The 23,857-nt window shown below is 44.2% G+C and overlaps 1 protein-coding gene across 3 annotated transcripts in view; it reads right to left on the reverse strand.

The window, feature by feature from the left end:
* Positions 1 to 23,857, reverse strand: part of RBM27 (RNA binding motif protein 27) — a 152,131-nt gene that overhangs the window by 120,871 nt on the left and 7,403 nt on the right. For all 3 annotated transcript variants that reach the window (XM_040344582.1, XM_040344581.1, XM_040344583.1), the window contains exons 2-5: positions 13,708 to 13,826; positions 10,713 to 10,849; positions 7,280 to 7,362; positions 768 to 940 (exon numbers count right to left, since the gene is read on the reverse strand). In XM_040344582.1, the coding sequence (XP_040200516.1) occupies positions 768 to 940; positions 7,280 to 7,362; positions 10,713 to 10,849; positions 13,708 to 13,826 (512 nt within the window). The remainder of the gene's footprint in view (positions 1 to 767; positions 941 to 7,279; positions 7,363 to 10,712; positions 10,850 to 13,707; positions 13,827 to 23,857) is intronic.

The raw sequence follows: 23,857 nt of genomic DNA on the forward strand, positions 1-23,857 counted from the left end.
GCCCCAGTCCCAAGGACCTTAGAGGCATAGCTATCTGTGACCAACACCCAAGACACTGGGGAAAAAACTGAGGTACTCCCACTATGGGAGGGGGTTATATAGGGAGGGGACTTCCTGTCTGAGAATGCCAGTGTCCAGCACCTGAAGGTACACTCTATAACCCATATGGTAATGGCTATGCTGCTCTGTGTCCGGTGATGTACGATAAAGAAAGTTAGGAGCCAGAAAACGCGCCCCATCCCACCAAGCTCGCGCACAGACGCGAACACATACCCGAGTAGCGCCCGCATATGTCAACGGTATTCAAACCACACATGTGAGGTATTGCTGCGATAGTTGGAGTGAGAGCAATAATTCTAGCCCTAGACCTCCTCCAACTCAAAACATGCAACCTGTAGAATTTTTTAAACGTCGCCTATGGAGATTTTAAAGGGTAAAAGTTTGTCGGTATTCCACGATCAAACGCAATTTTGAAGCGTGGCAGCTGCCCCCCCATAACCAAGATAGAGGCAGACAGATACACACAGTGCGCAGGACTGTGGCATTACATCCACGATCAGCAGATCTTTGCAACGCTATACAATGTCCCTTACCAAAAATAAATGCACATTTTTTTTTTATTATTAAGTGAACTATCCTTTAAAAAGGTGCTCAATCAACTATGCTCACCCTGCTGCAGATAGCAAAACGTAAAACAGAAGACAATCATGCATTTGTTCTCACAAGCCTTATGGTGGTGAACGTAAACATGAGGTAAAGATCAGTACCTCGGCTTCTGGTAGATTCCCGGTCCCTGCTTCTTCCCCTGCTACGACTCCTACTATTATTTAATGGCTTGTTTTTGGATGGGCTTTTACTTCTGCCTCTCCGCCAATCATATCTGTCTCTGTGTCGGTCAAATTCCCTCCATTTCCCATCTTCTCTCTTTTTATCTCTTGTCCTTAAAAACAAAAAACAGAATATTTATTTACATTTGGGGTTCTTACATTTGGGGTTCTTCGCTTCAATCAATACAACAGACATAAAAATGAAAGTTAAAAACAAGACAGATAATTCACTTCAATAAAAAGATTTTAAAACATTCTGGCTTCAGATATACTTTGATTTTGGAGGGCCAATTTACATTTTGTTGTTCTTGTTCATTGTGTGAATGCTGGACGTGTCATGGGTTGTGTGTGAGCTGTTCTTGTGCTTTACATTAGCACCTGCTGTCTCAGGAGTTAAAAGTTTGGGCATTCATTTTGAATGGGCTGTCAATACCGAAGAAAAGGCCAAAAAAAAAAAAAAAAAAATGACTTTTAGCATTTTTCCCCGATGCAGCACTCCATAAGGCTGCATTCACACCTGAGCGTTTTGTCGCCTGAAGCATGAAGCTCCAAAACGCTAGAGGGGAAAAAATACATTATTCTCAAAGGAGGTGGTTCACATCTCCACTCCAAAACGCCCGACGCCGAACGCCTGAAGCTCAAACAAGTTCTGGACCCTTTTTTTGTCGCTCGAATTGAGCGTATTTGGGCTTTTTTCCTGTTTTTAACATTGGTGACCCTAGACCTGTCCAAAATGGCAGTAAAAAACACCGCAAAACGCTACACTCAGTTGTGAACGCAGCCCAACACATGAAGTGCCATAATTATAAATAAATATGCATTACCACAACGCAGAGCAGCCCAAAAGTGCCTTAAGGGCCTAAAGCACCTGACCTTATATTTACTATTTCAGGTACAGATTCACCTTAAAGCGGGGGTTCACCCTAAAAAAAAAAAATTCTAACATTACATTCAGCTCACTACCGACAATGACAGTATGCAGATTTTTTTTTTTGGTGTACATACCTCGTATAGCTATTTTCTTAGCCGGCTTCCGGGTAGTGAATGCCGCTGGAGTGGGCAATCCTATGCAGCAGTTAGTGATTGACGTAATGACAAAACTCCCCCACCCGTCGCATAAGGAGCGTCACGAGTTGCCGAAAGAAGCCGAACATCGAGTCGGCGCCTGCGCACCGACGTTCGGCTTCTTTCGGCAACTCGTGACGCTCCTTATGCGACGGGTGGGGGAGTTTTGTCATTACGTCAATCACTAACTGCTGCATAGGATTGCCCACTCCAGCGGCATTCACTACCCGGAAGCCGGCTAAGAAAATAGCTATACGAGGTATGTACACCAAAAAAAAAAAAAAAAAGATCTGCATACGGTCATTGTCGGTAGTGAGCTGAATGTAATGTTAGAATTTTTTTTTTAGGGTGAACCCCCGCTTTAAGCAATGCACAGAACACACTGAACATAATAAGGCAATAACTAAGCTTCATGATGGAAAAACAATTGGATAATAAAAAAGGATTTTTAACTTGCCAGTAAAATCTATATTTCTTGGAGTACAGTACACAGTATTCATTAAAGTGACTGTAAAGTATCTTTTCTTAGTTAAAAACAACAAACATGTTACTTACCTGCCATGTGGAGTGGATTTGCACAAAGCAGCCCAGATCCTCCTCTTCTGTGCTCCTGACCTCTCTCTCTCTCCTGTTGAGTGCCCCCACAGCAAGCAGCTTGCTATGGGGGCACCCCATACTAGCCACAGCTCCCTGCATCCATTGGCACCACTCTGCTGTTTCAGCCAATGGGGGGGGGGGGGGGGTGGGTGGTTATGTCCCAGGCAGCCGAGACAATCCTGCAACCTCGATGGGTCCAGAGGGACCTACTGTAAGCATTAGGGGGGGGTAAGAGGATCACGCATAAAATGCATCAAGATAATAAACCTTCTGCCTTTACAATCACTTTAAGCCTGGGTTATATGCTGCCACCGTCAGATAATGGCAAGAGGGAAGATTTGTAGCATGAGGGAACAGGTGGGAGGAACCTGTGCCCTGTACTCCAAGAAACAGATTTTAGATGATGAGGAGGAGAGGGAGGAGGAGGAGGAGAGGGAGGAGGAGGAGGAGAGGGAGGAGGAGGAGGAGGAGGAGGAGAGGGAGGAGGAGGAGGAGAGGGAGGAGGAGGAGAGGGAGGAGGAGGAGGAGGAGGAGAGGGAGGAGGAGGAGGAGGAGGAGAGGGAGGAGGAGGAGGAGAGGGAGGAGGAGGAGGAGGAGGAGAGGGAGGAGGAGGAGGAGGAGAGGGAGGAGGAGGAGGAGAGGGAGGAGGAGGAGGAGGAGGAGGAGGAGGAGGAGGAGGAGGAGGAGGAGGAGGAGAGGGAGGAGAGGGAGGAGGAGGAGAGGGAGGAGGAGGGAGGAGAGGGAGGAGGAGGAGGAGGAGGAGGAGGAGGAGGAGGGAGGAGGAGGAGGAGAGGGAGGAGGAGGAGAGGGAGGAGGAGGAGAGGGAGGAGGAGAGGGAGGAGGAGGAGAGGGAGGAGGAGAGGGAGGAGGAGAGGGAGGAGGAGGAGGAGGAGGAGAGGAGGAGGAGGAGGAGGAGGAGAGGGAGGAGGAGGAGGAGGAGGAGAAGGAGGAGGAGGAGGAGAGGGAGGAGGAGGAGGAGGAGGAGGAGGAGGAGAGGGAGGAGGAGAGGGAGGAGGAGGAGAGGAGGAGGAGGAGGAGGAGGAGAGGGAGGAGGAGAGGGAGGAGGAGGAGAGGGAGGAGGAGGAGAGGGAGGAGGAGGAGAGGAGGAGGAGGAGAGGGAGGAGGAGGAGAGGAGGAGGAGGATGAGAGGAGGAGGAGGAGGAGAGGGAGGAGGAGGAGAGGGAGGAGGAGGAGAGGGAGGAGGAGGAGAGGGAGGAGGAGGAGAGGGAGGAGGAGGAGGAGGAGGAGGAGGAGGAGGAGGAGGAGGAGGAGGAGGAGGAGGAGGAGGAGGAGGAGGAGGAGGAGGAGGAGGAGGAGGAGAGGGAGGAGGAGGAGGAGGAGGAGGAGGAGGAGGAGGAGGAGGAGGAGGAGGAGGAGGAGGAGGAGGAGAGGAGGAGGAGGAGGAGAGGGAGGAGGAGGAGGAGAGGGAGGAGGAGGAGGAGGAGGAGGAGGAGGAGGAGGAGGAGGAGGAGGAGGAGGAGGAGGAGGAGGAGGAGGAGGAGGAGGAGAGGGAGGAGGAGGAGGAGGAGGAGGAGGAGGAGGAGGAGGAGGAGGAGGAGGAGGAGGAGGAGGAGGAGGAGGAGAGGAGGAGGAGGAGAGGGAGGAGGAGGAGAGGAGGAGGAGGAGGAGGAGGAGGAGGAGGAGGAGGAGAGGGAGGAGGAGGAGAGGGAGGAGGAGGAGGAGGAGTAGAGGTGAGAGGGAGAGGAGGAGGAGGAGGAGGAGGAGGAGGGGTAGGAGGAGGGGAGGAGGAGAGGGAGGAGGAGGAGGAGGAGGAGGAGGAGGAGGAGGAGGAGGAGGAGGAGGAGGAGGAGGAGGAGGAGGAGGAGGAGGAGGAGGAGGAGGAGGAGAGGAGGAGGAGGAGGAGGAGGAGAGGAGGAGGAGGAGGAGGAGGAGGAGAGGAGGAGGAGGAGGAGGAGGAGGAGGAGGAGGAGGAGGAGGAGGAGGAGGAGGAGGAGGAGGAGGAGGAGGAGGAGGAGGAGGAGGAGGAGGAGGAGGAGGAGGAGGAGGAGGAGGAGGAGGAGGGAGGAGGAGGAGAGGAGGAGGAGGAGGAGGAGGAGGAGGAGGAGGAGGAGGAGGAGGAGGAGGAGGAGGAGGAGGAGGAGGGGAGGAGGAGGAGGAGAGGGAGGAGGAGGAGGAGGAGGAGGAGGAGGAGGAGGAGGAGGAGGAGGAGGAGGAGGAGGAGGAGGAGGAGGAGGAGAACGCAGTATGCAATAAAACCCAGGATGTGCAAAACCAGTCCAGCCGAGTGGTGGGCAACACAGCAAATGCCAACAGGCCTAAACAACATAGGGACAATAAAAGCACAAAATGTTTAGAGGGCAAAAAGGAAGCACTTAGGCCCCTTTCACATGGGCTGTCTGATTCACCCCTATGGAGCGGCAAGTGTCGGTGGCGACATGTCCGCCACTATATCTGATCCTGCCAGCAAAATACTATTTTTTAATCAAAGCCACCGGATGGATGAAAAACAGACAAGCAGTCCGTTTTTCATCAGATTTCCCCATAGAGGAGAGCAGGACTCTGTCTCTGCTTACTGTGCAGAGTCGAGACGGACAGACCTGTCATCCACCTGCTCTCAGCAGAGCAATCCCTGCTGGGCAAGTGGAGTCCGTCAAAACGGAATCTGCCCCTTGTGAAAGGGACCTTACACCCAAAATTGGCAACAGCTGTTATTTCTAGTTAATCCAACTCTTCTTATTTTACTCTAACAGTACACCCCAAACAGATACAACAGGTGCTACACTGTCCCCGGCGGAATACCAACAGCCATAGTGGAGTGAGGGGTGACTGCGGTCTTTGCCAGGTACGCTTAACAGCTGAAGGCCAGGTAGACTTTTTTGTATTGCTGTGCTAGCCCCTTTAACCAGTTAAGACCCGGACCAATAAGCAGGTTAAGGACCTTGCACCTTTTTGCAATTTGGCACTGCGTCGCTTTAACTGACAATTGCACGGCCGTGCGACGTGGCTCCCAAACAAAATTGGCAGGCTTTTTTCCCCCCACAAATAGAGCTTTATTTTGGTGGTATTTGATCACCTCTGCGTTTTTTATTTTTTGCGCTATAAACAAAAATAGAGCGACAATTTTGAAAAAAGCTATATTTTTTACTTTTTGCTATAATAAATATCCCCCAAAAAGATTTAAAAAAAAATCCCTCAGTTTATGCCGATACGAATTCAACCTATTTTTTTTTTTTTACCAAAAACGACAATGGTAGTAAAGGGGTTAACCACTAGGGGGGCTGAAGGGGTTAAGTGTGACCTCATGTGTGTTTCTAACTGTAGGGGGGCAGGGCTGGACATGGACGTCTGATAGTCGTTCCCTATATCACGGCTGGGCTCAACCACTTAAGACTAGGGGTGCAACGGATCAAAAAACTCACGGTTCAGATTGTTCCTTGAATCAGAGTCACGGATCGGATCATTTTTCGGATCAGCAAAAAATAAATAAAAAATTTGCCGCCTCACTGTGCCCCAAATTGCCGCCTCACCAGGGCGGAGGAAGTGAGAGGGCAGCCAGCAGGGCCACCCCAAGGCCAGGTTCTGCAATGCACCCCCTCCCCACCAACCAAACCACCCCCCGGAGAATAGCAATTGGATGGCACGGTTAGTTCAAATATTATTTGTATTTTTTTTATTTTTTATTACATTATCACTTTCTTTTGTAGCTTGTCGTTTTTACTTTTTTTTTTTGTATAATTTTCTTATTTTTAATATTACTTTTCTTCTTTACTTTTTAATTACATATTTTATTAATTGAATTATTATTTCTTATTTTTTTTACATTTAACTTTGCTATCACACAAGAGAAAACAATTCCCTGTGTCATAGCAATTGGAGGCAACAGGTTCTCTTTGTTGACCATGTCGCCTCCAAAAACAGTCCTCACAGTTGAGATGGGAAGAGCACAGCTCACCCCTCTCACTGTGCGCTATGTGTGGCAGGGACGGAGACTCTGCAGGTGGGGGGGGGGGGACAGAATCAGCCGGGAGAGGTGTGTGTTTGGGAACGGACGGACACCAGCACATTCTCTGCTAGAAACCAACTAACCGATGTATGTTAAAACGTCTTCACGCTGCTCGCACACAGCCCCACCTCCTTCCTAACGCCATGCTGTGATAGACAGAACACATCAGCGCATTGGACACGCATTCTGTCTATCACAGCGTGGTTATGAGCAGGCAGGGCTGTGTGCGAACAGAGCGGAGACAATTTCAAAGTGTTTTTTACAGCTTTGCTCTGCAGTCCCATGGCACGCCGCGGATCACGTGTGTGCCGATCCGAAGTCATTGATCCGTGCGGATCAATGACGATCCGCTCCACCCCTACTTAAGACCCAGACCTTTAGGCAGGTAAAGGACCTGGCCAGTTTTTGCGATTCGGGACTGTGTCGATTTAACTAACAATTGCGCGGTCGTGCGAAGTTACATCTTAATCCAGACTGGGTCTGAGTACAGTCCCTCAACCATGGAATCAACTGACCCAGAGGCTGCAGAAAGATAATGCAGCTAGGAACATGACAGAAGTAACTTTGAAACCCAAAGCCTCCATATAAAAACAAGGAATTTCTCAGGAGAGAGAACAGGCACATCCAAGGTCACTAGTAAAAATAATTAGGCTAGTTGGGAGTGGAAGGGGTTATATCACTTGAAGGTGGCAGCATATAACCCAGGATAATGAATACTCCATCCTTTACTGCACTATTAAGAAAAACATTTTTAACTAATAAACTTGGATATTCATTACCTTTTGTTTTTTATAGACAAACAATATGACAGAAGAAACATTCTTACCTCCTCTCAATAGAATCTGAACGATTTCTTGGAGGACTTGGTGGCTTCCTTTTTCTGTTTTCCCGCTCTTCCTCCAAAGATTCCTGACGGTATATAAAAAAAAAAAAAAAAAAAAAAAAAAAGTAGGGAAGCATTACATAATTATTCATCCCTTCAAATATTAACAATCCAGGAACAATTATTAAATGTACAAGAACTGTCACTAGTCCACCTTTGCCCAACATGATCTTTGTACGTAAGAAAAATCCTTTAATTGGGGGACGCAGGTCTACATTTCGGGTTATACACACACACACACACACACACACACACACACACGATGAGGATTTGGACACGGGGGGGGAGGAAATGACATAACACATACATGAAGACGTACGTGTATGGGCCCAAAGGGACAATATTTTGTGTGGCCACCACCCTCTTGGGCATGGAGTTCACCAGAGCTTCACAAGTTGCCACTGGAGTCCTCTTCCAATCCTCCATGACGACATGACACGGAGCCAACTTTCTTTTGAGCATGACCCACAGATGTTCATTGGATTTAGGTCTGAAGACATGCATGGCCAGTCCTCTAAGCTTCTTTAGCAGCAAGGCAGTGGTCATCTTGGAGGTGCGTTTGGGATCTTTGTTGGAATACTGCCCTGCAGCACAGTCTCCAGGTAGGGGGGGGGGGATATTTTCTGCTTCAGTATGTCACAGTACATGTTGTCATTCATAGTTCCCTCAATGAACTGTAGCTTCCCAGTGCCACAGCACTCAATGCAGCCCCAGACCATGACACTCCCACCACCATGCTTGACTGTAGGAAAGACACACTTGTCTTTGTGCTCCTTACCTGGTTGTCACCACACACGTTTGACACCATCTGAACCAAATAAAGTTTATCTTGGTCTCATCAGACCACAGAACATGTTTCCAGTAATCCATGTCCTTAGTCTGCTTGTCTTCAGCAAACCGTTTGCATCCTTTCTTGTGCATCATCTTTAAAAGAGGCCTCCTTCTGAGAAGACAACCATGCAGACCAAGTTGATGCAGCGTGCGGCCTATGGTCTGAGCACTGACAGGCTGACCCTCCCACCCCTTTAACCTCTGCAGCAATGCTGGCAGCACTCAGACATCTATTTGCCAAAGACATCCTCTGGATATGATGCTGAGCACTTGGCAATCTTCTTATAGCCCAGGGCCCTAGGCCATCTTTATGTAGAGCAAAAATTCACATGACACTGGGAGGGAAAATGGCTAATTGGGCCCAATTTGGAAATTTTCACTTAGGGGTGTATTCACTTTTGTTGCCAGTGGTTTAGACATTATGTGTGGAGTTATTTTGCGGGGGACAGCAAATTCACACTGTTACACAAGCTGTACACTCGCTACTTTACATTGTAGCAAAGTGTAATTTCTTCAGTTTTGTCACGTGAAAAGAGAAATATATATATATATATATATATATATATATATATATATATATATATATATATATATATATATATATATATATATATATATATATAACACACAGCTCTGAAAAAAGTATTTACCCCTTTCTGATTTTTGTATATTTGTCACACTTCAATGACTCAGATCAAATATTATTACACAAAGATAACCTGAGTAAATACAAAATGCAGTTTTTAAAATGATGGTTTCATTTTATTAAGGCAAACCTGCCTGGCTATATGTGAAAAAGTACTTGCCCCCTAAACCCAATAACCCTTGGCGTCAATAACTTCAATCAATCGTTTGCGATAACTGGCAACGAGTCTAACATTACTGTGGAGCAATTTTGTTACACTCTTCTTTGCATAAATGTTTTCAGTCACTACGGTTTTTCCAGCATGAAAGGCCTGTGTAAGGTCATGATACAGCATCTCAATTGGATTTAAGTCCAGGCTTTGACTAGGCCACTCCAAAACCTAAATTTTGCTTTGTTTGAAGCATTTGGAGGTGGACTTGCTGTTGTGTTTCGGATCATTGTCCTGCTGCATAACTCAAGTGCACTTGAGCTTGAGGTCCCGAACTGATAGCCAGACATTCTCCTTCAGGAATTTGATAGAGCTCAGAATTAATGGTTCCATCAATTATGGCAAGTTGTCCAGGTCCTGAAGCTGCAAAGCAGCCCCAGACCATCACCATGTCTGACTGTTGGTATGATGTTCTTGTTATGAAATACTGTATTACTTTTATGTCAGATGTAACGGGACGCACACCTTCCAAAAAGTACAATTTTTGTCTTATCAGTCCACAGACTATTTGCCTAAAAGTCTTGGGGATAATCAAGATGTTTTTTGGTAAATGTAAAGTGAGCCTTTGTGTTCTTTGGTCAGCAGGGACTTTGGCCTTGAACTCTCCCATGGATGCCATTTTTGCCCAGTCTATTTCTTATTAAATCATGACCATTGTTCTTACCTGAGGCAAGTGAGGCCCTACAGTTTTTTTAGATGTGGTTCTGGGTTCTTTCCTAACCTACTGGATGAGTCGTCGTCATGCTCTTGGATTAATTTTTGTAGGCTGGCCACTGTTCCAAGTTAGCTCCATTTGTGGATAATGGCTCTCCCCGTGGTTCACTAGAGATCCAAAGCCTTAGAAACCCTTCCTAAACCGATACATGTTTGTTTATAATCTGTTCTTGATTTTTGTGATCCGTTAGCGTGCTTCACTTTGTCAGACAGCTTCTATTTATTAAATTTCTTAATTCAACAGGTCTGACAGTAATCAGGTATGGGTGTGGCAAGTGAAATTTAACTCTGCTTTCCCAAAAACTGTGGTTAATCGCACTTCATTCATGATTCGGCATGGGAGAGGACAATTACTTTTTCACATAGGGCCAGGGAGGGGAGTAACATGGCGCCGTGCTGCAGTATGTAGCTGCAAGCTCCACACACACACACACACACACACACACACACACACACCAAACATGTGATGTTCAACAGACTTAGTAGAAGAAAAGAAAACTGCTATTGTGTTCACAAAGGGGACAGATATACAGGCTGGGATTGTAAGATAAGTTTATCCATTTCTATGGAACTGATTTGAGTTGAAGTATATATCTGAACAAATCTACAGGGGATTTACATACATATTTACCCCAGCAGCAGCTCTTGGATATAATTTAAAAAAATTGGGGTGTATACATAATGAGAGCATAGCATAAAGCCCCGTACACACACACAATCGGAATTTCCGATGGAAAAAGTCAGACAGACTTTTTCCATTGGAAAATCCGACCATGTGTATGCCCCATCTGAGTAATTCCATGAGATTTTGGATAGAGATCCGCCTGGAAAAAAAAAATCTGCATACTAGCAAAGTCTTCCATTTTAGAATGGAGTGCTTTGAGATTGTGCAGTTTTGAAGCATGCCTTTAAAAAAAAGTTACATTAACACCGCTCTATTTAACATCAATAGATAACAAATCTTATCAAACCCTCACCTGCAGAGAACCTGGCATAACCATATGACGACACTCAGAAGCTTCCTCTCTTTCCTCAGCTTTTATAGATTCTTCAGGAGGAAGGTAGCTTCCCGTGTTCAGGCTTTCAAAGAGTTTATCCACAAATTCATTTGTCTCTAAGAAAGGAAAAGAAAGGTTCAATAATTTTTTTTTACCTGATAAAATATACCAAAAAAAAAAAAAAAAAAGGCAAATTTTTTTTTGGATAGAGTGGCGAGGGATTAGAAAGCGCCTGTTTTTATTGCTGTCAGTGCCCCCATTAGGGAGACTCGGCCTCTATTTGTCCTGTTTACCATTATCATTGAAAGTAAAAGTACAAGAAAAACCCAAACTTAGGGTTGTCCCCAGAAAAGAAAAAAAAAAAAAAAAAAAAAATCTTCCAATGGGGACATAAATGGCGAAAAACAAAAATCTAACAAGGATTTTACGGTTAAAAATAACAGATATGTTACACCTACCTGCCCTATGCAGTGGTTTTTGAACAGATCCTCTTCTCAGGTCCCTCTTCAGCACGCCTGGCCCCTCCTGTTAAGTGCCTCCACAGCAAGAAGCTTGCCATGGGGCACCCAAGCTGAGTCACAGCTCCCTTTGTCCACTCAGACACTGAGCCACGGCCCATCCCCGCACACTCTTCTCATTAGCACTGCTGTCTCAGCCAATGTGGAGGAGAGTCATGGGCAACCGAGACAATCCTTTGTCTTTACAAATCACTTTAAGCATCTTACAGTCTGCTCCCACAAACTGGCTTCTCAAATTGTTGTGGCTCATGTACACTACCGCTTCTAAACGTGAGTTTAGGAGCTTTTGGCATTTTTTTTGCCAAAGCTCCTAAACGCAACTCCATAAAAGCCTATGTGTCACTGTCCATGCACACACAGGTTTTTTTTTTTTACTTGGAAAAACCAACTTTATTCATTTAAAGCACATAATACAAAACAGGTCAAACACATTTGTCAAAAATACAGTGTCATACGGTGAAATGCATGCTGCACACACAGGTTTTTACAAGAGTTTAGAATCTGCTGCGGTTAGGGGAGGTTCAACCTCCCTATCCTGAATGATTGTTCTGCCAGTCGTGGTAAAATTGCAGTGCCATTTTGTGGCGTTTTACATTTTCCGCGACCAAACTAAGTTGTGTACATGAAGCCTTAATAGGTATGTGCTAAAATAGGCCAGGGTCATCTATCAACATGCATGAGGTTTTAAAAACAAAACAAAAAACCCCCACACAGAAAGATTACCGATCATAATAGGAGAAAATCTTTGACATTTCAATAACACGATCGGGAATACAAGCTTTCATTTGTTTTGCTCTGTTCTTAACCATTTTCACAAGAATGAAACCACACACCCACTCATACATTATGAGACCTATTTAGTTACACATAACCTTTTCCCTTAAAATGTTGAATAGCCAACAATATACCAAGTATCTTCTCTAAAATGCTTTAAAGACCAACTTCAGATTTAAAAAATAAATAAAAAACACACACACACACACACACACACACACACACACACACACACATACTTATCTCCCCTCCATTGTCCTATAGACTTACTGCTTCATAGTCCAGACCTGTTGCTCATCCAGGTTAAAATGACTTCTAGTGACAACCCACTTTCTGTAAGTTCCCCCAGTGTGCAGCATCACACTGGCCTTGATTTACAGTACCCCTTAACAAAAGTAGAGCAGCACAGTTCTGGATAAAATAAAAATCACAATTTAATTGCTTAGAATAAAGATCACGATTCTCGGCATAACATCTTTCACAATATACAAAAAAAAAAAAAAAAAAAGTGCCAATTTTTTATTTTTTTAAACTGATTGAAGTATATTTTTTGCCCTAACAAAGTTGTGAAGTGCTCTTTCATAAGCAAATACAGTGCAACATAAAATATTGCAACGATAGTCATTTTATTCACAGGGGTCACTGCTAATATAATAGGGATATATATCTATTAGAATTTTTTTTTTTTTTTTTAAGCAGAGACCCTAGAGAATAAAATGGAGATCGTTGCAATATTTTATGTCACACTGAATTTGTGAAGTTTTTTTTTTTTTTTTTTTAACTCATTCAAGTAATTTTTTCCTAAACTTAGCCCAATTTTGTTTGTATAATGTGAAAGATGATGTTATGCCAAGAGTCATGATCTTTATTCTGAGCAATTAAATCTTGATTCTGGGGGTTCTAAGCAATTTTCTCGCAAAAAAAACTGTTCACATCTGAGCATTTTGTCACCTGAAGCAAAACGCCTGAAAAACACCTTAAGATCAAAAAAGAACATTAGCTTCTTTGGGGCAAATTACAGGCATTTATCTGCTTTTTACATTGGTGACCTGTAAAAAAAAAAAAAAAAGTTTCAGTAAAACGTGCGAAACTTTCAAAAGTGGGCACACTGACCTCATTTACAGACGGAAGTTCATTCCTGTGATCTAAAAGAACCGAGGGACACATTGTTTCTCTTTATCGCTGTTGACATTTAATTCATTTTTCTTTTTTCCTTTTGACAGCTCTGAGCAGGGAATGGCTCTGCACTTGTTTAACATGAATCGGGGAAATTCTTTATCAAGATTGTGAGGGGGCAGTTGAATCGCAGTTTAACAATTAATCGCGCAGCTGCACTGCATAAGGACTCATCACCGAAGTTCGACAAGAAAGGGAAAGACTTAAAAGCACAAAACGTACTTGGGAGTGTTGGATTTCTATACAACACCTGAAAAGAAATCCAGTGGCTAAATACACAGCTGAGAATCACATACTGTATGTCAAATGTTTTATCTGCCAAAGGACTTGCAATTGTGTCCATCCACTTTTGTGATTAACTAGTTATGGACCGCCCACTGCAGTTGTACTGCATGTGTCCATGTGATGCTGCCCTTTCAATGCCCACATAACACAATGGTTTATGAAAAGATAAAAAAAAAAAAAAAAATGTTAAGTAGAAAACACACACACACATCCCCCTTTACCTTTTTGTAGGAAAACATCCAACTGGTCAGCACAAATGGCCTTAAGCTCCTCATCTGACTTGTCCTTCTTGACCAAGGCAATAACATAATTCGCAAGAGCTGTAGGATCTGCATCACATCTGTCACAAGAGAGGAAAAAGATAAACATTGTGAGCATGATAACACCATCCAATATTCTATCCTATATGATCTTCCCATAATCAGTCACACATTACTGTTCTTACCAGGTCTGGTCAGAACAAGAAGAAACTGTCAAGTGTCAGCACACAACCTGCACATCAGGTCCTTCCTAAGTGTAAGCATACGTGTGGGATTGAGGAGTTGGGAGCCATGCTCCATCCCTCCTCACCTCCTGAGACTCAGCACTGGTCGGTTACTCTGAATATCAGCTTTATTTTACATTTGTTACAAGTATTTATCTAGCACTTTACATATTGTGCCTTCAAAGAGCTTAACATTTAAAAATGGTTCTAAACACAAGATTTACCTTCTACCATTCTCTGCATTAGAATACAAAAGTAATATCTACTCCCTGCCCCCAAAACACTAACCCGGGTCCTCTTCATGCCCCCCCCCCCCCACCCTCTCCTCTCACAGGAGACTCAGGTAGCAGCAGATGCCGAGGTTAGTGAAGAAGGGTGTGTGGCTGAGCCGCGCCGTATATCCATGAACACACACAGTCGGTTTGGGAGCATGCCCGCATGGGTGCCTCCTTAGCACAGGGCTTGCTGAGGGAGCACTTGGAGAAGGAGCAGACAGCACCAGCGGAGAAATGAAAAGGAGGTAAAGGAACTGCACTGTGCAATATCCTTTCACAGAGCAGATATTTAAATAGAAACTCTTTATATATGAAAAGGGCCTGAATTAGACACCTCAAATGCTTTAGATGCAACCAAAAAAATTATCTGATAAATTTCACATTTTAATCCGAAGACAGACAAATTTTGGAGGTGGGTCTCAGAATAAGGGCCCATTCACACTAGAAACTGCATGTGAAGCACACAGGAATGCTGGTTACTGTACGCATCACATGCAGTTATGTGCAGTGCAATTTCAGCCCCATCTAATTTTGAATGGTCTGAAGTCACACTGCACATAAAAGTAGTGCATGCACTACTTTTTGAAACATGCAACTGCAACACAATACTTTTATACCACTTGATTTAGTGCGGGCCAACACAATGCGTTTTTTCAACTTGCATTTGGCAAGCGTGAACTTGAAATGACCACACAGCAGATCAAAGGGGTGTTGCGGTTGGAACGTGGTGCGGGAACACTGCTTTCCCACGCTGCATTTCAGTGTGAACGGACTGAGGCCGACATTTTGCAGGAGCACACTTGTCAACCATGTGCTTAGGAACGCAAATGCAGCCTTTGCTCTAAAAAGTTGCCCATTACATGGGGTGCTCTGTTTTCAGGTGCCAGGATTGTCTTTCCACTCCAGGGACATCAGATTGGATAATCACTCAGCAATTCATTGGCTTTATTCATATCATATCTACCATGCAAATAAGAACTCTTTCAGCAAGCTGTATTAATGCCATATTATTCTCCGCTTGAATATGTGATGCAGGACATAGCAGAACTCCAGGCAAAGAGAGTGTGTGTGTGTGTGTGTGTGTGTGTGTGTGTGTGTGTGTGTGTGTGTGTGTGTGTGTGTATTTTACAAACAGTTTACCTGTCAACGAGTTTTAGGATTTATGCACATTTTCCAAACGTTACAGCCAGGCTGTGGGCATATTTTTGGTTTAGCATTAAAGTATCAAATGTAACCGGTCTGCCTCCTTACTAAACAAAGGAAATACACTTTCACCTCTGTCCCATGAGTAAGGAGCTGACCCAGAAGTAGCAAAGGGATCTCTTGGGCTAATGTGGCTTAGGCGCTTATCACAAAATGTCTGCTAAAAAAAGAAAATAAAAAAAAAATTAAAAAATGGACGGATCGCCTTGGGGTGCCGACATCAGGAGATCCCTGAACAGGTAAAGAGTCCTTATAATATAATAAAAAAAAAAAAAAAAAAAAGGAGTCAGCTACAGTATTCTACTGCTGACATTTACTTATTTATTTTTTTAAAGGCTGGAACTCCTCTTTAAAGTGGAGTTCCACCTAGTTAAAAATCAGCAGCTACAAATAGTGTAGCTGCTGACTTTTAATAAACAGACACTGCCCTGTCCCATGGTCCAGTGATGCGGCTGCCTGAAGCCTCGTTTCTCTCTTCCTCCTCTCCACCGCACTGGCATTGCAGGTCTGGGCGACTGGCTACGACAACTTGCAGCTTCACAGGAGGGTGCGCACTGTGCTTGCACGAGTCGCTTGTCTGTCTTGAATGGCTGGGTAATCTTTTGGGACCTGTGACGTGTCCCAGAAGATTGCAGGGAGAGAGGTGATCTCCTCGGCGCCAGGGGAGGAAGTGGGAGCTGGGTACAACCAGGTACCCGCTCCCACCAAAAAATTATAACATGCCAATTGTGGCATGTCAGGGGGTTCATGAGTACTTAAAGCGGAAGTTCCATTTTTGGGTGGAACTACATGCTTCGAATAAAAGGATTCATAATAAATACATACACACATTGGGGGGTTATTAACGAAAAGGAAAATCCACTTTGCACTACAAGTGCACTTGGAAGTGCAGTCGCTGAACATCTGAGGGGGAAATGCAAGTGTGAAAAAAAATAAAAAAAAACACAGCATTTTTGCTTACACATGATTGGATGATAAAATCATCAGAGCTTCCCCTAATTTCAGATGTTCCCCCTCAGATCTACAGCGACGGCACCTGCAAGTGCACTTGTAGTGCAGAGTGGATTTCCCTTTAGTAAAACAACCCCAGTAGCTCACAAAAGGGAGTATACAGCTCCCACACGCATGCACGGGAGAGACGTCATCACTGCGCCAGAGCAGCGATACCCGGAAGTCACTACGGATATCATGGCGGCGTGGAGAGGAACGAGGGTCGCTACAGGGGCATCGATGTCAGGTAATTAATTCACAATGAGCTAGTATGCTATGCATACTAGCTCATTATGCCTTTCTCTTTTCTTTTTTTTTTTAACGCTTTCAGAGGGTTTACTTCCTCTTTAATAAGATTTAGGTCTGGAGACATGCTTGGCCAGTCCATCACCTTTACTCACAGCTTCTTTAGCAGGGCAGTGGTCGTCTGGGAGGTGTGTTTGGGGTCGTTATGTTGGAATACTGCCCGGCAGCCCAGTCACCAAACGAAGGGGATCATGCTCTGCTTCAGTTGTCACAGTACATGTTGGTACTCATGGTTCCCTCAATGAACTGTAGCTCCCCAGTGACGGTGGCACTCATGCAGCCCCAGACCATGACACTCCCACCACCATGCTTGACTGTAGGCAAGACACACTTGTCTTTGTACTCCTCACCTGGTTTCCACCATACACGCTTGACACCATCTGAACCAAGTAAGTTTATCTTGGTCTCATCAGACCACAGGACATGCTTTCAGTAATCCATGTCCTTAGCAAACTGTTTGTGGGGTTTCTTGTGCATCATCTGTAGAAAAAGCTTCCTTCAGGGACGACAGCCATGCAGACCAATTTTATGCAGAGTGCGGCATATGGTCCGAGTACTGACAGGCTGACCCCACCCCATGCAATCTCTGCAGCAATGCGGCCATCACTCATACGTCTATTTCCCAAAGACAACCTCTGGATATGAACGCTGAGCATGTGCACTCATTTTCCTTTTGTCGACCATGACGAGGCCTGTTCTGAGTGGAACCTGTCCTGTTAAACCACTGTATGGTCTTGGCCGCCATGCTGCAGCTCAGTTTCAGGGTCTTGGCAATAATCTTATAGCCCAGGCCATCTTTATGTAGAGCAACAATTATTTTTAAAAGGGAGAGGGTGCGAACCAAATTCGACAGACCTGCTCCCCATTCGCACCAGGGAAAATTGGACATGAATGGCTATGTGTCGAGTTATTGAGGGGACAGCAAATTTACACTGTTATACAAGCTGTACACTCACTACTTTGATACAATGTAAAGTGTCATTTCTTCAGTGTTGTCACATGAAAAAGATAAGATATTTAGAAAAATGTGAGGGGTGTACTCACTTTTTTGCATGTATAAACATTTTATTTTTGTTACAAGGAGTCTGCAAAGCATTGCACCTGTGATCAGTAGATTTCTTCCTGTCATTGTGGATACAATCAATGAACTAGCTAAAGCGCTCAACAGTGCCCTGGTAGTTCATAAAGAATAAGCCAACAGCCGCAAAGGCTACTTTTAGTTCTCAGATTCACAGGACTCTGAATAAATGGTGTAGCCGGGTGGGTGGAGCCATGTTTATTTTCTTTGGTTAAATAGTGGACAATAGTCACCATTGTCCACTATTTAAACACAAAAAAATAAAAATAAAAGAAATCTGTCATGTTGGAATTTTTTCAATGCAATCACTTTGAAATAATTATGTTTTAATGCTGAAAAAGGATCGGAAAAACATTGATGACCGTTCGAAAATTTCTGACAGTGATGGGTCAATTAAAAAATTATATTGAATGAACGTTTTAATTTTCATTCAAAAGTTCTACTCCTCTATGGCCAGCTTAAGGCTCCATTCACATTGCAATGAAGAGTTTTTCTGAAAACATGTGAAGTGTACAAATGTACACTTCATTCATGGCAACGTACAGCAGTGTGATAGGCTACACTGCTGTATAATGCCATGCAACGAGGCACAGCGTGCTGCGATAAAATGCAACATGTCTGTATTTTAGCAGTCCTAGGAAAGCAGAGGCATGTGTGAAGGAAGTTTAAAAAGCACCCCAAGAACCACACTATGTGCAACAAGTATAAAACACCACCACAAACAAAATGCATCATGAAACCTCCCATATAACCCTTCATATTTATCTATTGTGCAGTAATATTCACTGCACAGTAATGATTACTACGCTTTAGATAAGTGAATAAGGAGTTCGTGGACAAGCAGACCACGTGGAGAATGACAGGTGGTGACAAATCTGAAACATTAGTGGAGTTGGCCCTGAGACAAAGGCAGCCGTGTCAGAAAAATGATTTGTTACAGTGCAAGCACAAAGTTATTTTTCTTTTAACCAGTATATGTTTTGATGACTGGCCAGGGACAAAACAAAAACGGTTGTATCCATAAAAAAAAAAAAAAAAGTCCTTTAGATATAAATACATTACTTAAGACCCATATAATATCATAAAGCCTAGCCCTCTAAAGAACAAACAGGGCATTCTGTATAGAGACAGTCATGACATGAACAACAGGTGGTACACCATCAACTATGGCTGAATTGACTGGAAAGCAATCTATAAGGCCTCATGCACACAGGACGTTTTTGGACATTTTTACAGCAGCTGTTTTTGGCAGTAGATGTTCTTCTGAGAGACGTTTTTCAGCTGTAAAAACACTCAAACACTGATAAACGTCACTCATTTTTAATCCATTGAAAAAAAAAAAAACGTGATTGAAAAAACGTTGGAAAAAAAAATAAAAAAATAAAAAAACTCACTGCAAAAGCTACTGGCGTTTTTATAACATTATTTTAACGTCCAGTGTGCATGAGGCCTAAAGATGCATCCTCACAGCTTGGGCAACTGGGTGGAGTGCTGCAAATCTAAATTATATTGATTAAAGCGGTAGTTCACCCCCCCCCGACACATTTTACCATCGAGACAGGCATTGTAGCACGAGCTACAGTATGCCTGTCCCGATTTTTTTAACCCCGTACTCACCTTGTAGTCGTCCATCGTAGATTCCGGCTCCCGCGGGGAATGGGCGTGCCTATGGAGAGGGAGGATGATTGACGGCCGGCCCTGGCACGTCACTCTCCCCGAAGACAGCCGGAGTAGGTCTCGGCTCTTCACGGCGCCTGCGCACAGGCTATGCGCACGCGTCGTGAAGACCGAGCCTATTTCGGCTATTTCCGGAGAAGCGTGACGCGCCAGAGCCGGCCGTCAATCATCCTCCGTCTCCATAGGCACGCCCATTCCCCGGAATCTTCGATGGACGACTACAAGGTGAGTACGGCGGTAAAAAATTTGTGACAGGCATACTGTAGCTCGCGCTACAATGCCTGATTTTAAGGTAAAATAAAAAAAAAAAAAAAAATTCCCGTCGATAGGGTGAACCCCCGCTTTAAGGATGAGCTCTGGCGTGTTTGAAAGCTCCACATGCAGAGCCCGCCAGGAAGTCAGGACTGAGCCAATCACAGACAGCGAGACATTTTCCCAATGCCCGGCTGCAGAGATCAAGGGAAATGTCTCACTGCCTGTGATTAGTGCAGCGCCGTACCAACTTCCTGGCGGGCTCTGCACATGGGGCTTTCGAACAAGCCAGAGCTCATCCTTACTCAGGACGGAGGGGGGGGTTACGACAGACACATGCGCGTGGCAGGGGTGGTGCGAGGGACACTGCTATGGACAGGGCCATCCCCATAGCAGTGTCCTCTACCACCCTTCACATCACCCCCCACTCACGATCCCTGCACTGAGCGCAACGCACTCCTGAACCCTGCACTCTTGTTAAAAAAAAAAAAAAATAAAAAAATTGTCCAGTGCATTTGCGATCTACATTTGGAGTTAAAAAATGTATCATCACCCGCAGTAGATCACAAAGGCAGTGCATTTTGAACACGGTGCAGGAAACACACATGTAACATGCCTTTCTGGCATTGCGTTCTGGTGTGAACCGGCCCCAACAGGACACTATGACACTATGCCTGGTGATCTTTGACTTCAGTGTTGTTGAAGTAGATCTCAATCTCCTCAGAGGCCCTATAGAATAAAATTATTGTTTTGCTATTTAAAGCGGTGGTATAGTCCCATAACAACTTTTTTTTGCTCACCTGGAAGGCAAAAGGCATAATGAGCTTGTATGCAGCGCATACTAGCTTATTATGAAATACTTACCTTAGAACGAGGAGTCAGTAACTTACCTGGTCCACGCTGAGGTAGCTGACATGTTGCCTCAGCGTGTCTTCCGGGTATCGCGGCTCCAGCGATGTGAATGGCTTGAGCCACAATGTCGTCACTCCCACGCATTTGCACGGGAGACTTATTTACGGCAAGGTCCGGCGTCTGCTGGGCCTTAAGCTGAGAATCCCCTGTGTGCATGCGCCGCTGCAGTCACCGGCTCATTGCGAAGGGAATATCTCCTAAAACGTAAGGTTTTTCTTTTTTTTTTCCCCCTTTTTACCTACAGGCAAGCCTTATTATAGGCTTACCTGTAGGTAAAAGTGGAAAAAAATATGGACTATACAACCACTTTAAAATGTCACACATTTGTGCAGCATTTCAAATTTGTCTGGAAAAAAAATATACTTGAATTATTTTTATTGCACACCAATACCCAATTTTTAGGCAATATATAAAAGATGTCAAGTTAGATACCCAACAAGTCATGCTTTAAAATTGTGTGCCTGTGGAATGGCGCCAAACTATGGTACTTAAAATTCTCTATAGGCAATGCACAGAGGAGGTCTAGCACTAGAATCATTGCTCTTGCTCTGATGTTCAGGCAATACCTCCAATATGTGGTGCAATCAGTTTACATATGCATGTGGGACATGCATACACATAGATCGGCTGCTTTCCTGGCTTCTAACGGCCAGATTAACAAAAGAAAAACCCATCGTTTTCAATGTGCCTTTACACACAGGCATGTAAAACATGAGCAACTATAGAAAGGAAAAAAAAGTGAGGCGTTACAGGAAATCAGTGGTGTGTCATCTCCTGAATGCGGCCCGGGCCTGTAATCCAGGGCTGTGGAAACAGACAAGGGCCCCATCCATTAAGATGTGGCTTAATAGAGTTGAAAACTTGAATAGAATGGAGGATATAGTATGGACCTCAAGGCAGAAGCGGAGGGTTTACTTGGAAACATGGGCGTAATGGAACATATTCAGATATTCGGAGGAGGGGAAAGCCTTGATGGATGTAGACTGAAGGGGGGATGACTGCTGCGGGGTCCGTGGAGGGGAGACAGGCAGGGGCGCTGCTTTTTCTTTTTTTTTTTTTTCTTTGTTTCTTTGGGTTTAATGGGTATTGGGGATGGGTTAGGGATTGGGGGGGGGTTAAGTAAAGTAAACAAGGAGATACAGGGGAAATGTCCCAATCATGGCGGGATTTTGGTTTCCCGCTATGAAGGGGACGAAATCGAAACGGGATAATAAAGGTGTTATCAGGGTTAGAGCCCCGACTTGAGGAGTGAGGGAGGGGGAAAAACAGGGATAAGAAAATTTAAAATGTAATTTGTTTTCCCTTCCCCTGGTTATAAATGAAGAATAATTTGATGGGGAAATGGTTTTTGAAATGTTTGTTTTCTTTCCATGGGTAATCAAATGGTTATTCCTGTTATATGTGATCAAAGGGGGTTAAACCAGAGGAATACCCCTCGGGTTTGGTTTCTTTTTATTTTCTTTGGATTGTACTCGTGAATCTCTGTTTTCCTTGTTGTTTAAAATCAAATAAAGGATGATTAAAAGAAAGGAAAAAAAAAGAAATCTGCATTACCGGTCAGTATTATACACATGTACAAAGTAAATCTGAAGAGATTAGAAGTGCATTCTGGGAGCTAGAATAACCGTCGTTCCAATATGAGTACCATGTACAAGGACTCATGCACACTGCAGCTCAGGCATTTGAGCTTTTATTTCTCTGCCTAAAAGCTTGTTCTTTTTTGTACGTTTTGATTCAGATTTGAGCATAAGCATTTATTTATTTTCTAAAATAGTCAAATATGTAAAAATGCTTGTACACTATGCCCCATCCCAAGCTCTGCTCACAGTTCCAGTGTTGTCACATTGAATTCAATGAGCGAGTGACAGCAGTGTGTACAAACCCCTCCAACTGGCATGGTAGAAAATTTTAGGTGGGTGGTAAAAAAGTGGATCAACTGCCTGTATAAGGCCTTATTGCCCAGAAGTGGTTACGTTTTTTCATTCTGCCAGCAAGTGAAAGAGAGAAAGAGAGACCCCTGCTAAGGAATGATGAGCTAGTATGCATATCAATGAGCATACTGGCTCATTATAATTTACCTTAGATCGAAGCACTCACAGCGGTCCTCGTCCCCCCCCCCCCCCCCAGCAGCGACATCTCTCCCGGGGGTTACTTACGGTGCTGTGATTGGCCAGAGCCGCAGTGACGTCACTCCATGCGAGCGCCAGCCACCGGCAATGGCACACGGACTGAAGCTACGGCACATAGGTGCCATTGCTTCAGTTTCCCCAGTGAGCATGCGCCGACGACATCAGAACATAAAGGTTTAGGAGATATCTGGGGTAGCTACAGGTAAGCCTTAACTTTAGCAAAAAGTGGTTATAAGGGTTTACAACCACTTTTTAAAAATACTATGTATATCTTCACACTGGTCTGTTGCACTTCTGCATTCCACTGCCTGGCTTAACCCATTCTTGGTGGATATTTGGTCAGTTACAAAAACACATCTCCCCATTAAAATGCATTGAAAGCGTGGCCAAAAAAATTGCATCAAATTTGCACATATGTTAAACCTTTTGAGTCACATGACCTATGAAAACGCACTGTAAAAGTGGTAAAATCATGTCAGAAATCAAAGTCAAATCGCGCAACAAAACCTGCGGTAAAATTGTGCGCTTTTTGCCATTATCTGTAAAATACCGATAATCCTACTTTCAGCCAATCATTTGGCAGCAGAGTGCATCTCTAGTAAAAATAAGCCTAATAAACAATTTCACAAATATAGTATGCAACGTGTGGAACTCCCACCATTTTATTCTACAGGTTTTCTGCTTTCAGAAAATATATACAGGGCTTCAGCAAACCAGCTACAATACTTCTCTGGCAAAAGGGCCATATATACAAAGTCCTAAGCCAAATGCATGAAAACCTTGTAACAATTCAAGTGTTGATTTTAACATGTGCAACAAATTCAGGTAGTTCAAAGAGCAACACTTTCACATTGTTGCAAAATAGCTGTGACACATTCAAAAGAAAATACCAGGCGTAGGCAACCCTTTGAGCACAGTGTGCCGAAAAATGTTTTCAAAGAAATTGTGTGCCGATTTTATAACAAAAAATATTGTCAACTTCACACACTCAATCATGAAAAGGATTTGTTATAGTAAAATGCTGTAAACTACTTTAGCCCCCATTCACATCTAGGCGTTTTTACG

The sequence above is a fragment of the Rana temporaria genome, chromosome 3, assembly GCF_905171775.1.
Source record: "Rana temporaria chromosome 3, aRanTem1.1, whole genome shotgun sequence".
Taxonomy (NCBI): domain Eukaryota; kingdom Metazoa; phylum Chordata; class Amphibia; order Anura; family Ranidae; genus Rana; species Rana temporaria.